Consider the following 22,235-nt stretch of genomic DNA (forward strand, 5'->3'; position numbering starts at 1 on the left):
GAGCACTAGTGAAACTCTAGCTTTCCCCTTTCATCGGGAGCCCCTCCCCCCAACGCACGCCACGCGACCAATAGGCGCAATGATCAAACCGCTCGCAAAAGCCGATGGGTCTCAACATTCCATTTGACCATATCTTCTGTGTTCAAACATAGCGCGTGACCCTATTTAGGCTCTAACAGATACTCGGATTTTCCTTAGTTGTTTTTTCCCCATAGATGGTTTATCTTGATAATAACAACGAATAAGTTGTAACCATCCCTTTTATTATCGCTCAGTTTTTTCCATTTTTCTTCACTTTTTTTCGTCTTTGTTCTTGGGAGGTATCACTAACGGACCAGCAACCTTGGACGGATTATCGTCTCTGGCCTCTACGCTGCAAATAAACATTCGACAACCTCATATTCTCAATATGCTATATATGTTTAAAATGGCGAAAGGCAAAAAGTACCGTATCGCATCCATAGCGCCGGGCGAAAACACCGCGGAAAAAGTCGGAAGGATATTTAGGGGCCGTCATTTTGTTCGTCAGAGGAAAACTCGCGTTATAAGCGTACGCTTATACAAACATTCCATTAAGCCCGAGAAGTGTTCTCTATCCTTATCTAACTTTATAATTTGTTTTTAAAGCGTATCAGTAAGATATTGCTTTAAGTTTTTCCGTTATTGGGGATATTTACGCTAAATTGGTAACCAAGGTAGGTACTTCATGTATTTTCTCGACGTTACATGTGTGTCCGTATAACGATAATAATAAAGATGATAAAATATGATATAACTGTGGAATTAAATGATACTTTTTGTACATCTGTACGCAATCAAATACATGAATGGGTGCGAGCATAGTAAATTTGTCGCGATGCTCTTCTGCCTCTCCCTCGTATCCCTACAAGCCCCTCCCTCGTATCCCTACAAGCCCCTGCCCATCTTGGCTGCCCTTCTTCCGCTGTGATTGTGGTATGTGTCGTTACCACCTCTTTCAACAAGGCACGCCTACATGGGTGTTTAGCTAGTGTCTCTTGATTGCGCGGATCGGGTTCGTCGTCCTGTATGATCTGTCTGCTTTCAGTGACGAATGAGTTTCCCCGGTAAGTCGTTCCAGCACCGGTGGCAGTGAGAGATGGACACCCTAACGACGAGAATGAAGTCCAGAGGGATTTATAATTAGATTACACCTCTCTGATGAGTTCGGTTTCAATTTCGGTCAAAGTGTGGTTAACGCTTACAGCCGCTTACCCAGGATTGGCTGAGGGCAGGTGCGCATCCTCGCGAGCCCAGGACGTCGCGGTCAGCGTGACGAGGCGCGAGAGCGAGGTGGCAGAACCGCGACGCCCTTATCGTTTTTTACAATGTCTGTGTCGTTACAAGAAGCCTTGATTACTTCCGAAGAAGCCTTATAACATTAGGCAATCAATCTTGTATTTAAAATGTTATTAATAGGGTACTTTTTAACATATAGCGATAATAATAAAGATAATTATAATAAAAAATATTTTCATTGTTATTTTAAAGGCATATTTATGGGCACGGTATATCTCCAGCCAAAAGTTATATATATTTTTTGCTTTGAGCGGACCTTCAAGCCACCCCCCCCCCCCCCCCTGGCTACGGGTCTGTTTTGTTACCCTCAAGAGAAGCGTTTTACCTTATATCATCTTTAGCGGCCTCAATCTTCGACTTATCCACACTCCATTCGTGCGTACGCTCTGCGAGATTAGGCTTGACATCTTTTGCTTTCTCTGTGCTCTTGTTGCTGCCGACCCTGTCAATTATGAAAACGTGAACTTTCACAACAAACGATGAATCTGGAGCGAGGTTAGTAGGTGCAGTTTGGTGTGTAGTGTGGTGCGGGTTAGCATGACAGTTTACAGCTTTTCTTGATGACGTCATCGATGACGTCACTCAAAACGGCAATACTCGTATTTTATCCACAGGGAGCTCACCTCTACGGTTTGAATAAAGTTAGAGTTGTTTCTTTAGCTTTGCGCTGTTGATTATTTTTGGCGCGTGTGTGCGTTTGTATCTCATGTCTACTTTTTCGGCGCCCGGTCCTTTCTGGCGCTCTCTCATTGGTTAGAGGTCTAACGGCCGTCCCGTCTGTGAAATGGCTTCCATGTCAGACATCTGGGCAGGCGAGTTTCTTCAATGTAAATATCGCACAGTTGGACTCGAAGAAAATGTTACAAAACTTTTTGGTAAACTTAGATCAGCTATTTCCAGAAGAATATGCAAAACCTGTAAACGGAAGATTGACTCGTTAGTCAAAAGAGTGAAAATTCTGAATGAAGATAAGGCATTGAATGGCTTCTTTTATAATTCGTCGCGTGATATTTCTACGGAGGACGCCGTTTCGAATGCGGGCTTATTATCCCGCAGCGGATACAGTATACGTTTCACGCATACGCTAGTCATTGTGGGCTCAAATAGTGGCCAGTAATTAATGAACGGAGCATGCGCTCTGGATCTCCCGTCCACGATCGTAGACGGCGGTTTGATCAAACGAACTTGCGACCCATGGCAAAGTATCTTTTCCTCGCGAACCCCAGTCCAGCGAAATACAGAGAAAAGAGGCCTCTGCTAGCAGGGAACAATAACCCCCTCTCACTGAAAAAAACATTGTTATCAAAAAGTTTGCAATTTCGCAGTTTTTACAGTTATTTCGCACGGTATTTTTTTTTCTACGTTTTTTAAATTTTTCACTGGACTTGGGGTTTTCAAGCCCTACACCCGCCCCCGCTAGCCAGCATCTCTCTCTCTATATGATATCTGTATGAAATGTACAACCCGGGAAGCATGGGATCTCAGTTTCGCTCGTGCAAATTTGTCACATGTGAAACAAACAAGGCAGCTCGTCGATTACCATGTGTGACGCTGGCGTGGGCTTCGTTGAAGCGCGTTCATATCCTCAACTTTCGATTCTAGTTTCTCATAAACGCAGGCTCGACATGCAACTGCATTAAGCAAGTACTTTCGGTAAGGCCTATTTTAGCCATAGCGTCGGGTAATAGTTTAGAAGAGGCGCGGCTTGGGCTCAAATGTTTGAAAAGGAAAAAATTCTTTAGTTTTCAAATTATCTTAACAAAAATACTCTCGAATTGACTATCTGAAATTTATTCTTGTGCAACACTGGTCCTCTTGCCCCTCTCACACAAGTTGCTTTAGGGTGTGGACTTAGCAGGGGGCGTGAATTCGGGGATGGATCTTTGTAGGCAAGAGTGCATTTATTTTTTCAAAGATTGCGAGGACAATTTTGGCGTAAAATAAAGATTCATCAATCGCGAAGTTTGACAGGTCAGTTTTAAGCCAAAAATTCGTGTGCTTCAAGAAAACTGAAAGCCAATCCTTACACATTCCTTTAGTTGTCCATTACTGTAATTCCTTGGGGTTCATTTCGGGGACTCTAGGGGATTGTTTCGGGTCCGGGATCAGTTGGGGAACTTTTGGGGATCGTTTCGGGTCCTGGGATCATTTCGGGTCCTGTACAGATGACATATTCCAATTCTATGGTTTATGCGCGAATGTGTTAAAGTGTTTCACCTCGGCTTTGTTGTGCATTTATTCAAGAAAGAATGCATATTCCATCATTATTTCATAGTTCTAATGATAATCCTTATTATTTTAAAAGGAAATAAAACGGTAATTTTACCGGTACACACTATGCAGTAAAATAATACACAGCGTCTAAACAATAACTCAATAACCTCACTAGCGTGAGGCTCTAGCAGAAACGGAGAAACATCTTAAAAATCTCCTAAAGGATGGCAGTTGGTAAGAATTTTATACCCTAAAAGATAGGTCGGTTTCCCCATCTACTTTTCTGGAGAGTCCCCCGCGGGCCGCCCGCCTCCAAGCATTTGTTTTCAGTCTTTCTTTGTAAAACTTCTAGAACCCATGCGAGTTTTTAGCGGTTTTCGGCAATAGTGGGAAACGATGGACTTCCACGTGCTCCACAAATAGAAGACTGCGCTCCGAAAACCCTTCGCACGTGTCGCACACGAACCTAAGATCACGGACATACATGTTTTAAGTTATATTGTAAGCAAAGACAAAAACCGGCCACCCGCATGCGATAATTTGAAAAATAAACTTTTTATTCCTTGTTCTTAATTATCGGTTCGGAACTCTACGACATTAATTTGTTATATATAATTAACATATGTTTTTGATTATTTCCGTTTATGAGGTTTTCTTTGTTTAGGGCTCTTGGGTTTTCCTCTAGGTGTTCGGTTTCCGGTCCTTTTCACCCTTGACACCTACATGACATCTGCCAAGTTAGGCAGCCTTATGTATCTATGATGAGACAAAATTATTGCTGTTTTTAGTGACGTCATCGATGACGTCATGCTCAGTTGACATATTGTTGCACCCCCTTGACACCTACCTGACATCTGCCTAGTTGACCGCGTTATGTATCTATGATGAGACAAAATTATTGCTGTTTTTAGTGACGTCATCGATGACGTCATGCTCAGTTGACATATTGTTGCACCCCCCTTGACACCTACCTGACATCTGCCTAGTTGACCGCGTTATGTATCTATGATGAGATATGAGTATTGCTGTTTTTAGTGACGTCATCGATGACGTCATGCTCAGTTGACATATCGTTGCACCCCCCTTGACACCTACCTGACATCTGCCAAGTTAGATCGCCTTATATGATGTTTTTATGATGAGATATGAGTATTGCCGTTTTTAGTGACGTCATCGATGACGTCATGCTCAGTTGACATATCGTTGCACCCCCCTTGACACCTACCTGACATCTGCCAAGTTTGGTTGTCTAATTTTGTTTCTATGAGTCAAAATTATAAGTTATAACATTTATGGGCGACGTGTTCTTACATTTATGGTTAACGTGGTTTATAACATTTATGGGCGACATGTTCTTACATTTATGGTTGACTGTTTATTACATTTATGGGCGATGTGTTCTTACATTTATGGTTGTTATGACATTTATGGGTGACGTGTTATTACATTTATGGTTGTTATAACATTTATGTGTGTTATTACGTTTATGGGTGATACATGCAAGGATTGTAAAGAGAGGAACAACCCACTGCCCCGTTTTGATGACCATTTCTATTGAATATTCTTGCTATGTCAACATAAGCTAACATACGATGAAAACGGCTACTTATTTGCATTTTCCTTGTATTTACTGCCTCGTTCTATAGAAATCGTGGTGTGAAGTCTCATTGTTAACTCTTTGTGGACGAGTATTCTGCAGTTGCTCCATGAAAACTATCGATTAAAAAGTCAAATAGACTCGATTAGCTCGTTTCTAGAAGTCAAATGGCAGCTGGATAATCTGAGAGACTAATAAAAAAAGAATGATAAGCAATTGGATTTACCTTTTGGCTGTTTTAGCGGGGCTTCTTCGATAGTCGCCAGGTAAAATGAGAAGATTTATTCAGCTATAATAGGATGTTTGCGAATAATGTAACACGCGTATAAGAATAACAATACCTAGCGTTCCATGGGAGAACGAACAATAAAGCCAATGCCAATAATAAAACGAAGCGGCAAAAACAATAACTGTTTTAAAAAACAGATGAATGCCGCGCTTTCACTTAATTTTTCCCAAAGGGATTACTGCAGTCCAGGAATGCCAAGAAGACAACGACCTTCGGTCAACAATGTTGGTAGAATATACACAGGCCCGTACCCAGGCAGGATTTTCCTAGGGGGGAGGGGTGCATAATCCATATAAAAAATAAAATATACATTGACAAAAAAAATAGACATAGACATATTTTCTTATACTGCCGTAAAAAGATGTAGATATAATACGCCATTACTCTCTAACATTTACAAGTGAGATTGCCTAATTAAAAAGCACCTCATAAATGTGAAGTGAGTTTTCTGATAAAAATCTTACCACTGCAGTATCTACGGGATTCGGCTACAAAAATGTTGTGGATTTATGTAGAATGCTTTTTTTTTATCTAATACGCTTAGAATTTTGTCTACAAAAGCACGTCTTTTGGGCGAATCGAAAGTTAACTTTCCCTCGTTGTGTGTGTGTGGGGGGAGGGGGGCTTTGACTGCTACTATATATCTTTTCTTACTGAACCTGATACAAGTTTTTTTTTTATCGATTCATAATACACATTAGTTTGTTTGGCAACAACATGAATCGATAAAAAAACTTGTATCAGGTCAGGAAAACATGTCCTCCTGATCAGGTATCGCCCTCCCCCCGTACCCAGGGGGGTTGAGTAAGAAAAGATAGTAGCAGTCAATTGATTATATTCAACCAGGGGCTCGTAAGATTCAACTTTGTTCCACGGGTTAAAGAAAACCACTCTCTCATAGGAAATAAAGGGGAGGGGGAATAAAGGGGAGGAGGAAAGGGGGGGGGGGGGGTCGGTGGTCGTCAACACTGCACCCTGGTATCCCCGCCCCTAAAAGAAGCAGGCAGAAGAAACGATTGGGTGGTAGGGTGGGATTGGTTACAATCCACAGGCATCCTAATATTTTACCCGCCTACCACCGCGAAACTTGACTTGAACCCAGGCCTCTACACAATAGTTCTCTCTCCACTACATCCTTGCAAAGAGATCTAGGGAGGCGTACGTGCGTCCCCTCTCTTCTGCAAATTTAGAGAGAATTTGGAGAATTTCTCCAACATCATGAAGCAACTAAGTGTTTTGCTACTATCTTTTCTTACGGGTAAGTAAAGGAATCAGATTTGATCGTGCATTTATATGATATTGTCAAGCAATTATGTCTCAAAGCCCCTCTTCTAATTGTAAAGTGAATTTCACTATTGAGTTTTCCACTAGTGGTTCGTAAAACCTGAGAATGTAAGTTTCAGATGATTGCAACTGTTATAACCGCATCTAATGCTGAGGTTGTGGTAGACAAAGGCTGGTATTAATACAAAGATGAGCTTATATTGAGCAAGCAATTCTAAACCGGAAGTTGGCCATCTGTTATTTTCTTTTTAATTGTTTTTCGTCTTGCTTCGCTCGATTTTTTTACCCATTGAGTATCAAATACAATCTATACCTTTTACTACCATTTTTTTAATATCATATCGATAACCCAGCCAAATAGTCTCTGACAATGAAGTTATACAGTCATTATAAGTGTTTAAAATTTACAGAATTGAAATCATTATCATCGAACAAAACTGTCAACGTAAAATAATATTGTTTCTGTCCTAATCTTGTAATCACTGCACTTGAGAATTAAAAAGTAGCTCTAATTTTCATGCTTAAGTGAAATCATTGGCTTCCCAAATTACCACAACTAAAACACCCCTCAGGGATACAGCTGTCTTGCCGCATCCCTTGAGCTGATTGCTAAAATTGATTTTTACACTTACAGCATTAAATCTTGTGCTTTTGTTCAGCTTGAAACCACTCTTACTATTATCATTTTGACAAGAATATCATTTTAGGAAAACATTAAATCAGAATAACAGGATTTAATGATTATTGTCACTGGGTTTTTTATACTCTGTCTTTGTCTTTACAGATTTTGTTCTATTTTGTCTTTCTTTATTTTTTTGTGATTGAAAATTCAATCCATTATGAGTGTAAAGCAAGTGATTAAAAAGTTTTTTTTTGCACATTTGCCTTTTAGCACTTTCAGCCTTTTTTGTGATTGAGCCTTTTCATATTATTTTAAATGTCATTATTTGGAAGAATAAAAAAGTGGCATTTTGGAGATCTCTGTAATTAGCATAAGACCTTTTTGTGACCTATTTTTGCATAAATGTCAACCCCGCTTTAGGAAAAATCTTGAGAAAATACAGTGAATGTATCAGAAGCTACAAGATAGCTAATGTGGGAGAAATTAGGCTTGAGAAAAGGTTAAAAATCTTGAGACTCATGCCTAATGCGGTAGAGTTGACAGCTATGTTTATGACATTTTTTCTTGTTTCAGTGCAAATTCCTAACTAAAGAGAGCCTTTTATTTATTAGACAAAGAGCTAAAATCACCCAAAAGTTTTAAATATTCTTTCAGTTTCTACTTCTAATGCAGGCTTTTAAGGTGATTTAAGAATATTTTTGACGCCAGCCTATAAAAACTGTGACACAGATGTAATTTTTTTTTTTTGCCAATTGACAGTGTTATTACTTAATATATCTCCCTCTCAGCAGTGTTGAACACCTTGGGACTTTACATTATGATATGTTTTTAATTTTTGTATTGCAGTGCTTCTCTCTGTGGCTCCTGGAGGAGGCAAGTTTGAAATTTGCAATAACATTTTTACAAAGTATTAGTGGGTAGGGGCTGCATAATAAATAGGAAAAGAAGGTGTATGATACATGATCAGTGGGGAGGAAGGAGTGCATGATACAGGATCAGTGGGGAGGGAGGGGTGCATGATACAGGATCAGTGGGGAGGAAGGGGTGCATGATACAGGATCAGTAGGGTGAGAGGGGTGCATGGTACAGGATCAGTAGGGTGAGAGGGGTGTATGATACATGATCAGTGGGGAGGGAGGGGTGCATGATACAGGATCAGTGGGGAGGGAGGGGTGTATGATACAGGATCAGTGGGGAGGGAGGGGTGTATGATACAGGATCAGTGGGGTGGGAGGGGTGCATGATACAGGATCAGTAGGGTGGGAGGGGTGCATGATACAGGATCAGTGGGGAGGGAGGGGTGTATGATACAGGATCAGTGGGGTGGGAGGGGTGCATGATACAGGATCAGTAGGGTGGGAGGGGTGCATGATACAGGATCAGTGGGGAGGGAGGGGTGTATGATACAGGATCAGTAGGGAGGGAGGGGTGCATGATACAGGATCAGTGGGGAGGGAGGGGTGCATGATACAGGATCAGTGGGGAGGGAGGAGTGCATGATACAGGATCAGTGGGGAGGGAGGGGTGCATGATACAGGATCAGTGGGGAAAGAGGGGTGCATGATACAGGATCAGTGGGGAGGGAGGGGTGTATGATACAGGATCAGTAGGGAGGGAGGGGTGCATGATACAGGATCAGTGGGGAGGGAGGGGTGCATGATACAGGATTAGTGGGGAGGGAGGGGTGCATGATACATGATCAGTGGGGTGAGAGGGGTGTATGATACATGATCAGTGGGGTGAGAGGGGTGCATGATACATGATCAGTGGGGAGGGAGGGGTGCATGATACAGGATCAGTAGGGAGGGAGGGGTGCATGATACAGGATTAGTGGGGAGGGAGGGGTTCATGATACATGATAAGTGGGGAGGGAAGGATGCATGATACAGTATTTCCATTTACATTATGTTAGATGTATTTATTATTAAACCTACTGTATCATGTTTTTGCCTTATTGCTACACACCTACAATTTTTATTTTGATAAATTTCTCCATTTATTTCATAGATGGACAAGACAATAACTCAGTAAACTGCTGCACAAAGCTAAGCATTCCTAGCGAGTGCCATTTTCTCTGTGGGTCTGGGAGCACTCCAAGCTTTTGGTCTGTCAACAGATGGAAGTGTACTCACAAGTATTATGCCAATATTGTAACATGCAAAGTTAATGGTGCAATTAGTAAGTACAAGTTATTATTGTATTTAGTGTTTATTCCTATTTTAGAATCAGTAAGAGATGATTAGAAAGATGGCTAGAACAGGTAGATACATGAAAATAAAGATAATGGTGATAATAAATGATACGAAGAATGTACCATAGATCTGATATGATAAAGGCTGTAACATCTAAGCCCTGTAACCACCCCTATCAATTTATATTTTCCCTGTATGTTATGACCATCAACCAGAATCAAGAATTTGTTACCCTCATTTATCATACTTATTGTTAAACAAATAAAAAAACTTCCATTAAAAGTAGATAATTCACGATAATGCTTTTTTTTAATAGATTATGTGAAAATGTTTGGGGAAGGGCTGACACAATCGTAAGTGTATCACACATGCACCCAATTTTAAACTTGTTCGCTTTATTTTATAAGGCCAGAGATTTTGTTTTATTTTTGTGGTATTCATCAAAAGTGTATCACAAAATGCCTGAATTTTGTTTTTGTGACTAGGGTAAAATTAGGTTTCGATAAGCTCAGTAATGCCATCAAGGAAAAGCTAACAGATGCCAAGAAATTTGCTACTGCAACACTAGATGAGCTCAAGCAGATCCCACAGGATATTCTCAGCTCAGCTAAGGTCAGTTCCTTTCATAAGCCCTTTTTGTGGTTAAAATAATTACAATATTTGGGAGGCCTGTGGCTCAAACTGCAAAAACTTCTATTGATTTCTCGTTATGGATATATGGATGGAGAATGTTGGGAATTTTCTTTCAGAATCTATCCAAACATTCACCAAATGTTTTCCCTGTAAAATCTCTGAACTACTGAGAATCTATATCTAATGTAAGAAATATTTGATGGTGTCTTATTTATGTTCTAGGAAGCCTTATCTGGGATGACATCCCAGCAGTTCTCTTGGCTGATTCAGAGGTTCAAGAAATTCACCGCACAGAACCTTCGGCAGTTGATCTCCAATATTGACCTTCAAGCATTTTTTGACAATATTGATGGTCTATCTGTGAGTAACTTATTTTTACGAAAATTTCTATATTTTAAATATTTTTGGTCTCTGGCCCATAAATAACATGAAATATTTCCTAGAAACAAGAGTGGGATAAGGAGCAGCTTGCAGCCCTTGTGAAGGCAGCATTCAGGAAGTTTGGACAGAATGTCCAGGACTGGAGTAAGGATGTATTTGCTTCTCTAAAGCAGTTATTAGCGGGTCTTGAGTCTGGAGAATTAGCTCAAATAGCTGCTGACAAGTTCAGAGAAATGTAAGTCATTCAAAAATGTACATTTAATATCATATTATGCATATCATTTCTAGGCTTTTAATTTCTAAGGCAGTTTTTGCGAGACATTGAGCAATGATAAACAGGGGACTTTTCAAAAAAAAATTTCTCCTTATTTGCAGAAACCAATATTTGTGTAATGTGAAGTTTACTGGTGATCAGAAGAAGGCATTGATTGTGCCAGCCAAAGAAGCATATGGTGAGGTGGAGAAATGGACTGAGGATGTTGTCCAAAAACTCTGCACTATTGTGGATGCGTTACCAATTGAGGATGTTCTAAAACTATCCAGCAAAGTGGTAAGTCCAATATATTTATAAAACCATCCCTTTTTACAAAAAATATATCATTGAAGTAGCTGAAAAGCAACTTTCTTTACGTACAATCAAAACCATGTACAGTACCGTGTGTACAATCCCAAAAATAAACCACCTTGAAAATTTCTCACAAATATGCATCCTCGGAAACCCAGAGTGTCGAGGTCACAGGCGCGAGAACAAGGCTGAAGAAAGCCAGCGGAGGGGGAGGGGTACTAAAGAATTACAAATATGCAAAATACTCTCTAATGATAAACTCAACACTCAGGCCAGGCGAGTCATAAATACTTGGCTTGTTATCTGCAAAACCTTCACCAGGCTATGGAGCTTTTCTCTCCAGGTCATATGGTGTGTTTTCCTTATAGGTGGCAAAGCTTATCAACACCATCGCCAGCACAGCAGAGTTCTCCTACCCCCACGCAAGGGCTCTAATTGCTAAAGTCAAGGCCGAGATTGGCGATGATGTTAAGACGTGGTCGGTTGACCAGCTTAAGAGTGTTGGAAAATTCCTCAAAGATTTTGATGTGAAGGATCTGAAACAGCTTGTGGATCAACAATTCAAGGTACAAGTGAATACAGAACAGACAGAACCCAGGTGTGCGGACATAATTTGTTTCGGGGAAGAAATGGTGCACAGTTATATCTAGTAAACTGTATTTTGCTGCTGTATGCGCACTCTGCGCTCAGCTACAGCAAAGGTGCTTGGAAACAACATAGACAAGTATCTGTGTAGGGTGTATTCAGTATTTACGAACATCGCATACATAGTACGGTGCATTAGCAAGTTGTGTTACGAGTAAAGAACATGCACGCCTTTAAACTGCATCGTTTTTTTTTTCCCTTAGACACTTTTGAGCACTCTGGGTAAGATGGACTGGTCACCGGAGAAGGCGCGTGAACTTGCCAGGAAAACCATTCAGTTCCTGGGGACGCCTGGCAATTGGACCGCTAGTAACTTGAGGGATCTGGGCAAGATAGCGAGTGGTCTTCTCCCCTCTGAGATCAAGCAGATTGGAAACACTGTGCTTAGGGCGGGTCTCAAGGCGTTCAAGGATTTTGACCTGGATATAGACCAGGTGGGAAAGGAGTTTATCTTAATTGCGAAAGTTACTGAGTAATCAGAATTTTTAACGTTTTCTATAACTTTTACGACCGCTAGTAGATGTTAAATCTACTAATCTATTCTCCCTTGAAAACAGCTTCATGGAAAAGTGACTCCATGTCTCACCTTGGTGGTTGATTGCTAAGAAGTTTTTTTAAAAGATCGGTCTTGTGTGAGACAGTGTATCCTTCATCGACTCAAAATAAGGTAGTAAAATGGATAGTCCTGACAAAGATTTTTCATTTAACTGACATTTCTGATCCAGGCTCAAGAAATTGTAAACAAGATCAAGAAAGAGCTTAATGTAAGTTTGACATTGCTGCAATTTTCCCATAAATGTTCCCATAAAAGTCTGTCATTGACTGCAAATGATGTTAAGCATTAGTAATCAGATTGGCACGACCAATGATGGCCTTTCCCTTCTAAATGTCTTGTTTGGTTGTCAGGACCAGTTGCAGAATATTGATAAAGACGATCTCGTTTCTCTGGGCAAGGCTATCGATGGTTTCTTATCTTCAGATATTGGCCGTCTCTCACAGGCTGTGGTATTCGCCGCCTTCCCCGAGCTCGCGATGGCGAAACAAGTTGCTATGCCAGTGCTCAGACAGCTTATTAAAATCGTGAGTGATTGTGGAAATGTCAAAAACAACAACAACAACAACAACGACGACGACGACGACAACAACAACAACAACAGCAGCAACAATAAATGGACAATATCAACGTAGTAAATAGTTAATAGACCATCACACATAACATGAACACTAATACAGCGACAACAAAATAACAACAACAACAATAACAGCAGCACATTAGTACTAACAGAAAGAGTGGCAATTAAAGAACAATAAAATATGCACAACAACAACAGCACGATCTCAACAGCAACAAAAACAATAAACTTCGTAAGACGTCTCTGATTGTTAACCACTTCTTTTTTTTTTTTTTTATCGTATTGAATTCCTGGCTCCCTTCAAGCCACCCTCAGTTATGTGTCACTTGTACTGCTCACCAAAGCTGACCTTAAGGACTAGTCCTCAGCCCTAGTTACTTCTCTGGCGCTGATAACTTTCCTTTTTGTTCTCAGTACGATAAGGACGGGTCTAGTGGTAAGAATATTGGAATGCTGGGTCAGGTCGCCACGGTACTGAGCAGATCTGAACTGAGCGATGCCACAATAGAATCCATCATCAACAACCTTGACAAGGTCGGGGACCTCCCTTGGGACAGGACGCAGGTAAGCTGCACAGAGATCTCACCCACATGGAAACATGGGCTGTCACATGTAGGTAAGCTGCACAGAGATCTCACCCACATGGAAACATGGGCTGTCACATGTAGGTAAGCTGCACAGAGATCTCACCCACATGGAAACATGGACTGTCACATGTAGGTACCCTTCACAGAGATCTCACCCACATGGAAACATGGGCTGTCACATGTAGGTAAGCTGCACAGAGATCTCACCCACATGGAAACATGGGCTGTCACATGTAGGTAAGCTGCACAGAGATCTCACCCACATGGAAACATGGGCTGTCACATGTAGGTAACCTTCACAGAGATCTCACCTACAAAGAAATATGGGCTGTTATATTCAGGTAAAATGCACAGAGATCTCACCGACAGAGAAATGTGGGCTGTCACATTCAGATAAGCTGCACAGAGATCTCACCCACAAAGAAATATTGGCTGTCACATGTAGGTAAGCTGCACAGAGATCTCACACACATGGTAACATGTGCTGCATAGAGATCTCTCTTTTCCCTTAAGAGCCTTACGCCCCATTTAACTATTTGTTTCGGTCGGTTTTTGCCATTTGTTACAATAATATAACATCATTTTCGTAGTCGCAATATTTCCGAGGTTGAAGGTAATGTAATGTAAACTTTAGCGCTTAGTTAATTGCGTGAGTTACATATTGTAGTGTGTTATGAGATAAACACAGCTACTCATGATATACTTTCATCCTCTTTCTTCGCACTCACAGTGAGAAATCAGCGAAGTCCATATTTCTCTTAGACACGTGGTCGATAATGCTTTTTTCAGGTGATCGCACTCGCCAAGAAGGTCCGCGACAAGTGGGGCAGCATGAACGACTCGGACAGCTCGCTCTCGGATGACCCCAACTGGGGGTTTATCAGTATGGGCAAGCTCGGACGCGTAGCCCTGGGCCTTGCGAAAGAAGAGCTGCGCGACCTCCCCATCCGGGGTATTGAGGACGTGATTGACGTTTTGGGAAAGCAGAAGGACTGGGACCGAGGGCAGGTAACAGAGAAGACAACAGATAACTTGGAACTTTTCAATTATTTTTTTTGCACACTTCAAAATATTTGTAAATATTCGCTTGGAATGGCCCTTCAATGTATTCCTTCCACGCCTTTTAAGCCCCTCATTCCATTCCTTACACGCTCGCTAACGTCCCTAATTCCATTCCTTTCACGCTTTCTCACGTCCGTCATTCCATTCCTCTCTTTCCAGGTGACCATTGTCGTAAACCTCCCTCATTCCATTCCTCTCTTTCCAGGTGACCATGGTCGTAAAGCTCCCTCATTCCATTCCTCTCTTTCCAGGTGACCATATGGTCGTAAACCTCCCTCATTCCATTCCTCTCTTTCCAGGTTACCATGGTCGTAAACCTCCCTCATACCATTCCTCTTTTTCCAGGTTACCTTGGCCGTAAACCTCCCTCATTCCATTCCTGTCTTTCCAGGTGACCATGGTCGTAAAGCTCCCTCATTCCATTCCTCTCTTTCCAGGTTACCATGGTCCTAAACCTCCCTTATTCCATTCCTCTCTTTCCAGGTTTCCATGGTCGTAAACCTCCCTCATACCATTCCTCTCTTTCCAGGTTACCATGGCTGTAAACCTCCGTCTTTCCATTACTCTCTTTCCAGGTTACCATGGTCGTAAAGCGCCTGCGTGAGTATTGGCAGATGGAAGAGTTGGACTTTTCCAATTTTACTGAGCTGGACGTCAACTCGCTGGGCTCGTTCGTACAAGGGCTGACAGGTGTGGAGCTAGATCAGCTGCCAGAGCGGGTCATGTTGATCGCGATCCGTCGCCTTGGCGACGAGACTGGCATCCCGGAGGATAAACTTAAAGCGCGTGCTTATCAAGCGGTTGAGTTCTTCAAGGTATGCGTGAGTTGCTCTTACAGTTTTGACATACTTCCCCTTGTGCCCTCCACTGAGGTATAGGCCATACTATTTAATTCCCTCAAAGCTATCGAGCAAAATCACATTGTCTGAAAGAACAATCGAAATGACCCCCTCCCTCTCCTTCAATACAAACGCAACGGGGGAAGAATGAGCGGGCCATAAACAGCAGACGGCCCCTTTGTTTGTGCGTGACTATGCATCTTAACGTACTGACGTTGTGACTTTGATTAACACTCTCCCATGGAAAGAGATTCTCAGTGACGACGTAAAGCACCTCACTGCCTGCTTTTCTCTTAAACAGAAGCAGGCTGGAGTGGACGTGTTGAATGCGTCCCATGTGCAGGACCTCGGTAACCTCGTGGCGGGTTTGAGTAGAAAAGGGCTGAGTCAGATCTCACAAGACGCCTTTGTACAGAATCTCTACAATATCGCCCGCGCAAAGGGGTTTGACGACAAGAAGCTGAAAGCACTTGCTCGTTTGGCTAAGAAACATTTTGAACAAAGGTAAGAATGGCTTAGCTAGGAGACATGAAACAATTGGTTATGCAAATTTTTGTTCAGGTTTGTATAAATATCGTATCAGGCAAGGCGCGTTTGTAAAACAGTTAAAGCCAATGTATGGATTCGCAGAAGGCATGTTGCTATCGATTAAGAATTCATTTGAACAAAATATGTGTAGATTCGTTAGACTTGGCGCGTCATGGCATGGCGCGTCATTCAAAAATCTTTAGGAGTAAAGATAAATTTAATAGAAAGCATAAAGCGTCTGTTGAAAACTATTTGAACGTAGGGAATGATACCTGCTCTCGCCTTTTCAGTGACGTTGCAAAATGGACCCCCTCCCAGTGGCGTGACCTCGGCCCTGCCATTGTGGGCCTCGACCCGAGTGACCTCCGCCGCATCAGTCGGGAAGCGTTCGAGGAGATGACGGATGAGCTCGGCAAGATGAACTTTAACGAGGACCAGGCGAAGGCCCTTGTCGACGCCGCTAAGGACATCTACAAACAGAGCGGTACGACTTATAGCTTTGCATAGCTAGATCCATTATTAGGCACGCTCATGATCGGCTGTGCGGAAACATCGGGACAAAGCGACATTTGCTCCACGCTTACTTCAGCGGTTCGTATCTCAGTGGCCTTTTGGTAACCATCGTATGGGGAAAAACCTGTAGATTGTTTGCGATATGCTGTTATGAGCGATATGGCATGTATGTCCAAAGAGTGCTAAACATTTAGGGAGTTCCGGTTAAATTACTAGGTTAATAGATGAAAATGAACATTTACATTTTTTTTACATATTTTTTCGGGGGGAGGGAGGGGGGAGGGTCTTCCTTCGTCACTGATGTTTCCTCTTAATCGTGTACAGACGGAGAGGGGGGGGGGGGGAGGGTCTTCCTTCGTCACTGATGTTTCCTCTTGTTTGTGTACAGACGGAGAGGGGGGGGGGGGAGGGAGGGAGGGTCTTCCTTCGTTACTGATGTTTCCTCTTGTTCGTGTACGGACGGAGAGAGGGGGGGAGCGAGGGAGGGTCTTCCTTCGTCACTGATGTCTTCTCTTGTTCGTGTACAGACGGAGAGGTGGGGGAGGGAGGGAGGGTCTTCCTTCGTTACTGATGTTTCCTCTTGTTCGTGTACAGACGGAGAGGGGGGGGGGGGGAGGGTGGGAGGGTCTTCCTTCTTCACTGATGTTTCCTCTTGTTCGTGTACAGACGGAGGGGGGGAGGGAGGGAGGGTCTTCCTTCTTCACTGATGTTTCCTCTTATTCGTGTACAGACGGAGGGGGGGAGGGTGGGAGGGTCTTCCTTCTTCACTGATGTTTCCTCTTGTTCGTGTACAGACGGAGGGGGGGGGGGAGGGAGGGAGGGTCTTCCTTTGTCCCTGATGTTTCCTCTTGTTCGTGTACAGACGGAGAGGGGGGGAGGGAGGGTCTTTCTTCTTCACTGATGTTTCCTCTTGTTCGTGTACAGACGGAGAGGGGGGGAGGGAGGGAGGGTCTTCATTCTTCACTGATGTTTCCTCTTGTTCGTGTAGAGACGGAGGGGGGGAAGGGGAGGGTCTTCCTTCATCACTGATGTTTCCTCTTGTTCGTGTACAGACGTCAGACAGTAGAGCAGCGAGCAGCTTAGGAGGCTTGGGTCTTTAGTGGGCGGGCTAAGCATCACGGATATTCTTGACCTGAACCAGGAGACTTTCGAGGAGGCCGTGGGAGTCTGGGGCAAGCAGATGAATATTGATCTGGAGCACCTGAAGGCTCTTGCTGTCAAGGCGAAACTGGTAACGACAAACACCCAGTATTATAGTATACAGTATTATAGTAGTGTAGCGTATTTCATAGAGAATACTACATGGAAAGTGCGCGCGTACGGTTTTTATTCACGAGTTGTGCGGTATCAAAAAAAACGAACGAGAGTTTTTTGATACAAAACAACGAGTGAATAAAAACTGTACAAAGCACTTTCCATGCTGTATTTTGTTATTATATGCATACTGAGAAATACTCACTGAAAACATATTCAGGAAATTTTCGTTCGTTCACTGGTCTCAGCAAATCAGAGGCCAAACGATGTTTTTTCACCGTGAAGAAAAGTCGTTTGCGCCTCTGATTTGCTGAGACCAGTGAACGAACGAAAATTTCCTGAATATGTTTTCAGTAAGTATTTCTCAGTACGTGTATAATAAAGTATAATACGCTATACTATCCCCTCTAACAAGTTGTGCTTCCGATGCACTCAATACGCCCAATTCCAATTCGCAAAATTTGATTTCGGGTTGAGCACGCTTCTGTAAGGGGTCTCCACTCAGCCTAGTCTGCTTAGCAGCCGCTTAAAGTGTCGCGCATGCCTTCGTGACACTAAAAGCGGCTGCTAAGCAGACTACCCTCAGCGACGCGCAACTCAAAATCCGAGTTGCTTCCGAGTATCCGTAAAAAGACAACTTTGTTTTCGCGATAATGGCCATCTCGACTAAATTCAGACCTTTGAATTTGGAATGCTACAAGTTAGCTGTTTTAATGACTATTTTTTGTCTCATGTAGAGCAGGGTAAATTTGGCGACGCGACATGTTCATTGTAACACTGCTATATTTTGGTTGAGCTCCTCGTGGAAGGCAACAAGTCTACGTTTATTGTAACACTGCTATATTTTGGTTTAGCTCCTCGTGAAAGGTGACCCATCAAAGTTTACGGCTGAACACCTAAAGAAGCTTGGCCGAGTAGTCCTGGGACTGGAACCTTCTGATCTCGAGAAGCTGACTTTGGAGAATATTGATGCAGTCGCTGCGCTTGGAAAGTGGCGTGGATGGACGGTTGAGCAGGTATGCGTCTTAAAAAGAGAGGCATATTTTCACTAGCGTAAGATGCTTACTTCTAAAAACCGCCGAGATGGAGAAGCGAACGGAAAAAGTGGCGAAGAAAGTGGAGAAGGTATGAACGGAACGTTTTCTTTTCTTCTTTCTTCGCTTGCTTATTACCAAGTGAATTTTAATTTCCATTACTTTCTCTGTCTTCAACGGTTCCGACGGATGGTTATAAGAACCACTGTGATGCATGCAATGCAAAAAAATATTTTAACTTCAATAACATGTCTTTCATTTTGTGCCACAGCTAGAGAATCTAAAGCCTAAAGTGAGGGCGTTCCTCGCCAACAACAACGTGAAGATTGAGGATATCTACATGAGCCTGGGTCAGCTGGCGACCATCCTCAGCAAAGAAGATATTGCCAACATCCCTAAGAATTCATTCATGTAAGCATGCCTTACGTTAAAAAAAAAATCGTTGATGTGAGCATATACCTTACTTTCCCACAGTATTCCCCCATATAGTCATACCACACCTTACGTTACGTTACTTAAAAAGCCATTCATGTAAGCATATACCTAGTATTACCTGTGACAAAGTCATTCATGTAAGCATATGCCATCCATACCATACCGTTAGCATCACGTGACTCATGTGCATTGATGGTTAGGTTGGCACTGAAACAGCTTGGCGAGGAGGAATGGACCGAGGAGCAGAGGAAGGCTATCATCGCCAAGGCCAAGACCACGTGGTTAGACGGCGTGGAGAGCTGGGACAAAGCGTGCATAAGCGAACTTGGCAAAACACTTAGTAAGCATGTCCTTCTATTATGCCACTGACTTAACCTTGGGAATTGACAAAACACTGGAAGTTGACAAAACCTTGGGAATTGACAAAACCTTGGAACTTGACAAAACCTTGGATCTTGACAAAACCTTGGGAATTGACAAAACCTTGGATCTTGACAAAACCTTGGGACTTGACAAAACCTTAGAAGTTGAAGTTGACAAAACACTAAGAGTCGACAAAACACTGGGAGTGGACAAAACCTTAGAAGTTGACAAAGCGCCGGAAGTTGACAAAACACTAAGAGTCGACAAAACACTGGGAGTTGACAGAACACTAAGAGTTGGCAAAACACTGGGAGTTGACAAAACACTGGGAGTTGACAAAACCCTGGGAGTTGACAAAACACTGGGAGTTGACAAAACCCTGGAAGTTGACAAAACACTGGGAGTTGACAAAACACTGGGAGTTGACAAAACACTAAGAGTTGACAAAACACTGGGAGTTGACAAAACCTTGGTAGTTGACAAAACACTGGGAGTTGACAAAACACTAAGAGTTGACAAAACACTGGGAGTTAGTTGACAAAACACTGGAAGGTACGGGTTAAGGGTTACACTTGAGTTGGAGCCTTGCTCTGTTGTGTCAACCTTACCGCTATTTCAATATGTGTAATAGTGGCAGAAGCCTTAAATAAATAAATAAATAAATAAATAAATAAATAAATAAATAAATAAATAAATAAATAAATAAATAAATAAATAAATAAATAAATAAATAAATAAATAAATAAATAAATAAATAAATAAATCTAACATGTTGAATCTCTACAAGGCTATACTCATAAATAATATATTAATTGATAAAACCATATTATATTTTAGTGCAATTCTATTAATCATCCATCATTAGTAACCATTTCCGGGCGAAAGGGGGAATACTCGCAAATGTTGTCTGCTATTCGATAGTTTTTTTTTGGCCCATGCCATTTGTATTCGCCTTGTGTAGAGGAACGGTCGCAAAGAACGCTCGAGGATCTTCATATTGACTTGTGCCATTCTGTCTTGTATAGGAAGCTTGTCGACCAGTGACATCCCTAAACTCCAGCCTGAAGTAGTAGACGTTATCAAACCCGAGGTGATCGCCGCCATGAGCACACAGCAGTTAAAGGTACAACAGCATTTGGCGAGAACTTGCAGCACAATGAATGGCTACACTTCCAGTCATCATTTAATTGGCGGATTACCTTTTAGGGTAACCCACACAGTGCCAGCATAGCTGCCTCCTCCCCCCCTCAGGGTATTCAATAAACAAGTCACATCCCATTTGTTATGGTCCTTTCAGATTTCAAAGCAGGAATCTCTCAAAAGAGTGATGCGCGATATCGTGGCCATAAAGTTTTGATGAAAATGAACCTCACGATTTAATTTAAATCATATTCCGAAGTGCCAAGGTCCCAGTCCTTCAAACGTCTCTCCGCTCAGGGGTGGGGGGGGGGGTGGGGGTAATTCCCTCGTTAACTCATGTGTTCGAGGCTGTATAATCAGGATAATTCTTATGTGCACTGAAAGCCACGTTAGCTATTGAAGCTCTTGTCTATCACGTTTCTTGTATTCTTATAAACTTTTTTTTCTAAAAATGGCATAATAGTATTGAACAAGAATTGTTTAGGCTGAAGTATTAACAAAAATATCAACCAATTCCCTCGTTAACTCATGTTCGAGGCTCTATAATCAGGATAATTAAAAAGTCATATTAGTTAGCTATTCAGGCTCTTGTCTATCACGTTTCTCGTATTGTTATAAACTTTTTTTCTATTGTTCTATTGTTCTAGTCGTTTACCCCTGCGCAGTACAGCTCTATGGAGACCCCCCAGGTAGCGGCGATAAGCATGGAGCAGCGCACACAGCTGTCCGAGAGCCAGCGGTCATCTATTCAAACTGTAATCGAGGCGGATCCAATCGAGGCTGATCCCTGGGGACCTGATGACTGCTATGGTATGCTTATATGATTATGAAGGAATACAATACACCAAAAACTGGAAATTGACTCTGCCAAATTTTCGTCTTTAATAAGACTTCTTCAGGGCAGAGTCTGCCCATTGTTCTGGTACGAGATCGCGACAGTTTGGGCTTTTTGATTCTATTCGTATTGATTATGAAGGAAGATACCTAAAAGTAGACTTGGGAGCAAAATACACTGCTAAACTCCATTCTTACCAATGACTTTTGTTGTGTTTGGTTATTTTGCATTACGATACTTTAGCAGTAGTAGGGAATAGGAGTAAGTAGGGAGTAGGAGATATTGGCCAAGGAATTAGACAGATATAACTAACAATTTATTTATTTATTTTCTCAATTTATTTTTCTTTCAGACCACACCTGTGGAGGTTCGCACTTGACTGTAAGCTTGCTAAGCATGCTGGTAATGCTGCTTAGTAGCCTCGCCTTTCACTGGTAACCCGGATGTTTCAGGGCACATCTCGCACTAGATGATTATTTTTCTATCGATTTTTTTAACATTTCCATGTTGGTGGATATTTGATCAGAAAATGTTCTCGAACAATAATATGATTCGCCAAACACTGTAATTCGACTAAAGCCGCATCTATGCTAAAACATTTCTTGTTTATTTGCTGGTTTCATTTATTATCAATATTTGAATATTTAAATAATATAGGGCAAATATTATCTATTTTTACACGGACTTGTCGGTATGATTGTAAATTAAATATTAATAGATTGGTACACTAATTATAGATTGCTTTATTAAACGGAATGAAATGAATTGAATAG

General features: G+C 42.0%; 1 protein-coding gene and 1 non-coding gene across 4 annotated transcripts; one reads left to right on the forward strand and one right to left on the reverse strand.

Annotated features, from left to right (window-relative positions):
• Window positions 1-214: 214 nt before the first annotated feature.
• Window positions 215-2,229, reverse strand: LOC125567918. 3 transcript variants are annotated; one of them, XR_007311902.1, is made up of 3 exons: window positions 1,643-2,229; window positions 1,234-1,350; window positions 215-1,126 (listed from the first exon to the last, which is right to left on the reverse strand). XR_007311902.1 is itself a non-coding variant. In XM_048728944.1 (2 exons), exons 1-2 carry the CDS (start codon window positions 1,885-1,887, stop codon window positions 292-294), a joined length of 327 nt encoding a protein of 108 aa, XP_048584901.1. In that variant the 5' UTR covers window positions 1,888-2,229; the 3' UTR covers window positions 215-291. The 3 variants fall into 3 exon arrangements, 1 of the variants encoding a protein (XP_048584901.1); XR_007311901.1 differs by having other exon boundaries at window positions 215-1,350; XM_048728944.1 differs by lacking the exon at window positions 1,234-1,350 and having other exon boundaries at window positions 215-373.
• A 4,302-nt stretch (window positions 2,230-6,531) lies between these two features.
• On the forward strand, window positions 6,532-22,227 carry LOC116604411. The gene is made up of 24 exons (XR_007311950.1): window positions 6,532-6,675; window positions 8,170-8,196; window positions 9,331-9,501; window positions 9,832-9,868; window positions 10,001-10,127; window positions 10,371-10,508; window positions 10,592-10,764; window positions 10,905-11,079; window positions 11,463-11,660; window positions 11,943-12,173; window positions 12,465-12,503; window positions 12,646-12,819; window positions 13,287-13,436; window positions 14,249-14,467; window positions 15,097-15,336; window positions 15,662-15,864; window positions 16,179-16,372; window positions 17,454-17,632; window positions 18,510-18,671; window positions 18,961-19,100; window positions 19,325-19,464; window positions 20,513-20,610; window positions 21,275-21,437; window positions 21,815-22,227. It is a non-coding gene; the product is annotated as an uncharacterized LOC116604411 (transcript).
• Window positions 22,228-22,235: the final 8 nt, after the last annotated feature.

The sequence above is a fragment of the Nematostella vectensis genome, chromosome 6 (genome assembly GCF_932526225.1).
Source record: "Nematostella vectensis chromosome 6, jaNemVect1.1, whole genome shotgun sequence".
NCBI classification, from domain to species: Eukaryota; Metazoa; Cnidaria; class Anthozoa; order Actiniaria; family Edwardsiidae; genus Nematostella; species Nematostella vectensis.